The following is a 6,009-nucleotide window of genomic DNA, read 5'->3' on the forward strand; positions in this document are numbered from 1 at the left end:
ATTTCAGCCTTTTTCATATTATTCCATCCTTGAGAAAGTGACCAAACATATTTGAATTCTCCCTTCTGAAAGCAAATTTAGTCTATGATTATTTTGTTTATGGGTGCAATTTCTACAACTTGCGCAAATTTGGCAAAACCCCATTAACATACTTTGCTGCTCTGTTCATCTACGTATCTACATGCAAAGTCAACCTTGACATTATATTCATGTACATATAAATTAATTTGTACCCATCATATTTTCTTCTGTACTCAACTCTTTAATGGCTAATTCTTGCTTTCTTCCTCTGCAACTCTTGAGGCCAGTCACTTTTAATTAGTCATTGACATTCTTTTGGTGTGAAAATTGAGTTTACTTCCAAATCTTTTTGCAACATTTGCTGAAGAAGAAAAGTCTCTAATTTCTGTTCTATTTTTGCCTCAATTTCTTTGAAAACAAGGTAGTCCTTATCTTCTTGTACTTCTATTTTGTTTGTTTCTTTTCTTTTAATCCTGTATAGTTAGGGTTGTAATGCTGTAACAGAAAATAAAATGTTATTGAGAGATTATCTTAAACTTATCAAGGTATATTTTGAAATAAAATAGTTAGAAAATGTATAGAATTAAATAGTCTTTTTATAGTTAATTAGCTTCGACTGGAATTCAAATTTAAAATCGGAGGAGTCTAGTATGAGTTGAGTTACACCACAAGGGGTCGAATGGTTTTTTTTTGTTTCTAGCAACATCTGAAATGTTATTTTGCCTGAAAAAGCAGTTTCAAACCTTGTATACTAGTTAGTACCTTTTAATGGGAAGATACTAATGATATAGAGACTTTGACTTTGACATTTGGAGCTATACATTTGTTTAGTTAATAATAAGGAATATATTGGTACTCGGGTCTTTAACAAGCAGTGCTAAAGATCCATTAAAAAAAATAATGATTAAAGGGTGCCTAAATTTCAGAGCAATTTAAAGTTTTCTCATTGGTTTATGGTATAGTTAATGGATGTGAATAGGAGGGAAGTTGCAGTAGTAGTAAACACTAAACAAACGCACCATAACCATAGAATAGGTAGGGGGGGAGAGAAGAGCAGTGTGCCAAAAACGCAGGGATAGGCCTTTTCTGCGCCATCAAAACCGGCTTTAAATGATGTCTTTAGGGGCAGAGATGTACTTAGAAGTAGTGAAAGCAACGCGTTTAATGAACCCAGAAGAAAAACAAAATAAAAAATTTATCCAACTTTAATGTATAAGGATACTTTATTATTACTAAAACGTTTACACCATGTGAGCTTTGGTGCATTTCTCATGGGATCCTATTCTTGCAATATTTTTTTCTTAAGAAAAAGGGTTTTGCCACTAACCCTTTCTGTTATATATATAAATACATGGGGCACAAGATCCATTGCAGCAACACCCTTTGCCAACTGCCTCTAAAAATTACTTTCTTATGCCTGTTTTTTTCTCATATTATTGGAACTGGAGTTCTTTGAAAACTTTCATTAGACAAGGTTAATTCTGTGGCAGGGTTTTGGGGTTTAAAGAAAGATTGTGATAGTAAACAAGTATTACATTGCAATCAAGTTGTTTGAGTTTGGTTAGTGTAACTAAACTTAATTAATTGTTTTTCTTAGAAAATTTGTTATTATGGCTCTTCCTATAGCCCTACTCTTGGACATGCATAAAAAATGATATGTTTGATCTTTTTTTGTTTTGTTCTGCAGGTGTTAACATTCCCTGGAGTTGAATTCTTGAAATGGGCTTAACCCGGAATTCGAATATGAAAAGTGGTGATTATTTAGAAGGGATGCTTAGTGATTATGTTGGTGGCAGGGCTAAGTTGAAGGGTAACAAGAGTCCTGCTTCAGCTAAGCTTGTTACTGCTCTTACTTGTCTGCAATTTGCTTTTGCTGTTTATGCAACTTTTTTATTGTATTACATGAGCCCTGCAATAGATTTGAGAACAAAACCAGATTTTGCATGGGCTACAAGAATTGCACAGCAGTGGAAACAGTTTATAGTCCCACAACATGTTCTTGGTAGATATCAAGAAGCTGCTTCTCTGGTTGGAGCAGAAATTCAACCTATCACTCCATCAGAAGTTTGCGAGCATGAAAAGATTGATTTCCAGCAAAAGAAGTCTAATGATGCTCAAATGATCAAGTTGAAAAGAGAGTTGTATGATGAGATATTGAGTTTCCAAAGTAAATCTTTTGGTACAGAAACTCTTTCTGAGCTAATGGCCACGAAATCTAAGTGGGATTTAAAGGGTCCAAACAAACCAAAGGTTACTGTAATCTTAAATCATTTCAAGAGAAAGACACTCTGTGCACAGCTTGATTCTTTGCTTCAACAGACACTTCCTTTCCATCATGTGTGGGTGCTATCCTTTGGCAGCCCAAATGAGCTCTCACTGAAAAGAATTGTAGATAGTTATAATGATTCAAGAATCAGCTTCATTAGTTCGAGCTATGATTTCAAGTACTATGGAAGGTTTCAAATGGCTTTACAAACTGAGGCTGATCTTGTTTACATTGTTGATGATGATATGATTCCTGGAAAGAAAATGTTACAGATTTTATCGCACGTAGCAGGCACTGACAAGTATCAGAATTCAGTTTTGGGAAGCATAGGAAGAATCTTGCCTTTCAGGCAAAAGGACTTTACGTTCCCAAGTTATCGAAAATTTCGATCAAAGGAGGCTGGTCTATATTTGCCTGATCCTGCTTATGATATAACAGTTGATAAAATTGTGCAGGTAGATTTCCTGTCCAGTTCATGGTTTCTTTCTGCAGAACTTGTCAAGACACTTTTCATTGAGGCACCCATGACTTTCATGACTGGAGAAGATCTGCATCTTAGGTACGTGCTCATTATTTCTATTTTCTTGTACTAGTAAATGATTTTAAGGTTACTTTTCTAACTTTGATAGTTTCCATGACTCTTGATGATCTCTAGGAATAAATAAACTACACATAATTAATAATTAATTATTTTCCCAAAGTATTTTCTAGCATTTATTTATATGAATTTCTGATTACATTGCTTGAGGTTGACTGACAATTATTGAATTGATATTGGGTTGCTAACTTGTTCAGGAATGTATAAACAACTAAATTCTACATTTTAATTAAAGAAGATATCAAATATAAACTTAGTTATGTATGCAAGTGTCCATTATGGGTTCTAGAACTATATTAGATTAATGGTTAAGTTGAAAAATATATACCAAGTGAAAATCGACTTGGCAAGCATTTGAATTTTATTCATCAGGCAATGAAGATTTAAAACAGGGATCTTCTTAGCCTAACCATTTTTTTGTTTAAAAAGGGACACAAAGTGCTCAACTTTTCTGTTTTTTTTAATTATTATAGATATCAAGGCAAAATGAATAATGTTAGTATAATATTTTTCCATTTCAATATGGGCACTCTGATGGTCTGTTTCCACTACAAAGATTTCTGTATATACTAATTTGTCTGTTCTAAATTGTTTACATGTTTAATTTTCTGTATAAAAGCAAAAATAACATTTCCCTTTTTAGATTCCCTGTAGCATTATCTACCCATTATTGAGAGCATTAGAAAGATAATTTCTTTGTTCTTTTTTTTTGGTTTATATTACTTCTTTTTTATATTTAGCATTGTATAATAAAATAAAGACAAGAACAGCTCTTAGTTTTCAGGCTAATGTTGTTAATGTAATCTCAAGTCATTTAAGCCAAAACAAATACATTGCCGAGGAAGTATTGTCTTGATTTTAGTGTACAATACCAATTCCATAAGGAAATCAAGTTTCAAATTCTAAATGACCTAAGAGAAATAGAATTTATTTTCAGTAGCAGCTGATACTGATAGATTCATGTGGTAAGTCAAATTAGTAAATAGTATCTGATTCGCTGATTGAGATTCTGATGCTATAATTTTTCTTTTTCAAATGCAGCTACCAGCTTCAGAAATACAGAAACGCAGGATCCTTTGTTCTTCCAGTTGACCCCAACGACAAGGAAACATGGGGTGACAGTGAACATAGGCTTGCTTATGTTTCTGAAACCACAGTAATTTTCAAAGACACAGTTCAAGTCAGAGATGATCAATGGTGGAGAGCCTTTTCTACTGGTTATATCACTCAATGGGCTGCAATGTACCCTCAAAAGATAGATGCTCTTTTTTATGCTCATTCTGTTGATGAAGTTAAAGCAATTGCACCACTTCTTGAGAAATTCAGGTCTACTGTTGGCAAAAAGGCCTATATTGCTGTACCTGGAGGCAATTTTTGCCCTTGTGAAGATGCTGCAACTGCTCTAAACTGGCCTAAATTGGTGTGCAAAGAAAGAAGATTTAAGATTTTCGATTTGGGTGTTGGAGCATTGTCAGGAATATCGAATTCTGAAGTGCCAGTAGTGCAGGCAGTGTACTCCAGCTTGAAAGGACTGATCAAAATTCACAATCCTTCCGTGGTAATTACAGTGGCTGACATTGATCCTAATGTAAAAAAAGCTGTAAAAATGGCGACAGAGACTAGTACTAATGGTACAACAATGATTCTCCTGCCAAGGCCTTCTATACCCAAGGTTCTTTGGATGGCTGACCTGAGATCAACTGCTTTGCCAAGTAAGAATACTAAAATCTTTCAGTTCAAATGCTAGTTTCTTTTATTTCCAGGGGAGACAATTAGTATTTAATAGGGCGTCATTTACTTACACTAACATATGATTAACTTGCCTGTGCAGATTGGAATAAAATGCGAATTTCTGTCAACATAATCACCCAAAACCGCGCTCAATCCTTAACAAGGCTGCTCAATTCTCTCAGCAATGCATTTTACCTTAGTGATGAGATCCCTATCAGTTTTAATATGGACAGTAAAGTGGATGAAGCAACTATAAGACTTGTAAGTACATTTAATTGGACACATGGTCCTAAGACTTTAAGGAGAAGAATCATCCAAGGAGGTTTAATTAGAGCTGTAAGTGAAAGTTGGTATCCTGCATCTGATGATGATTTCGGGTTACTGCTCGAAGATGATATTGAAGTCTCTCCATATTACTATTTGTGGATCAAATATGCTCTTTTAGCCTATCATTATGATCCTCAAATCTCATTTCCTGAGCTATCTTCTATCTCCTTGTACACACCAAAATTAGTTGAGGTTGTCAAAGAAAGGCCTAAATGGAATCCAACTGAGTTCTTCAAAAGAATCCACCCCAACACACCTTATCTCCATCAACTGCCCTGCAGTTGGGGAGCAGTGTTCTTCCCCAAACTATGGAGAGAGTTCTATGTTTACATGAACATGAGATTCACTGAAGACGCCAAGGCGAACCCAGTTCAGATTCCGAAATCAAGAACAAATGGATGGCAAGCTTCATGGAAAAAGTTCCTGATTGACATGATGTATCTTAGAGGCTATGTTAGTCTCTATCCAAACTTTCCAAGCCAGGCAAGTTTCTCAACTAATCATATGGAACCAGGTGCTCACATTAGTGCAAAAGACAATGTTGTTAGGCATGACAAATCAGATTTTGAAGTCCCATTGCTGAAGGAAGATTTCAGAGCATTTCTGCCTAATAGTAAGTTGCCTCCAGCATCAAAATTGCCATCGCTGAACCTCTTTAATCAACCTGTTTCACTTAGAGGTCTTAAAGCAGCTGGAGCTAAGTTGGGTCAAGATGTACTAAGATGTGACAATGCTACAGAAATTGTGACTGTTGATCATCAAACAGGTCTGCCATTCCGCTGCGCGAAATTCTGATAAGTTATTGGAATTGATCATTCTTTCTTTCATTCAAAAGATATTGTTTTCTTGTAATGTTATTCTTATCTTTATTTTGTTAATACATGATTACTGGAGAGATCAAGTAGAGGGAGGAAACAGTGGATGGTATAAAGGTGGAGTACTGTTTCTTTCTTACTGAATTTCTTGGGGGGAAAGAAGATGGGATTGTGTCATTTGTATGAAGCCAAAAGTGGCTTTTCTTAAATTTTCTCCAGAACAAGAAAAGAAACAACTTAATTTCTGTGAA

At 35.0% G+C, this 6,009-nt stretch overlaps 1 protein-coding gene across 2 annotated transcripts; it reads left to right on the forward strand.

Moving 5' to 3' along the window:
• Positions 1-273: 273 nt before the first annotated feature.
• Positions 274-6,009, forward strand: LOC8266263. Of its 2 annotated transcripts, none has more exons than XM_048378696.1 (4): positions 274-442; positions 1,709-2,846; positions 3,927-4,597; positions 4,717-6,009. In XM_048378696.1, the coding sequence occupies exons 2-4, from the start codon at positions 1,741-1,743 to the stop codon at positions 5,736-5,738; spliced, it is 2,799 nt and encodes a 932-aa protein (XP_048234653.1). In that variant the 5' UTR covers positions 274-442; positions 1,709-1,740; the 3' UTR covers positions 5,739-6,009. The 2 variants fall into 2 exon arrangements, with proteins under 2 accessions (XP_048234653.1, XP_015581302.3); XM_015725816.3 differs by lacking the exon at positions 274-442 and adding an exon at positions 1,368-1,581.

This window comes from Ricinus communis, chromosome 8 (genome assembly GCF_019578655.1).
Source record: "Ricinus communis isolate WT05 ecotype wild-type chromosome 8, ASM1957865v1, whole genome shotgun sequence".
Lineage (NCBI taxonomy): Eukaryota > Viridiplantae > Streptophyta > Magnoliopsida > Malpighiales > Euphorbiaceae > Ricinus > Ricinus communis.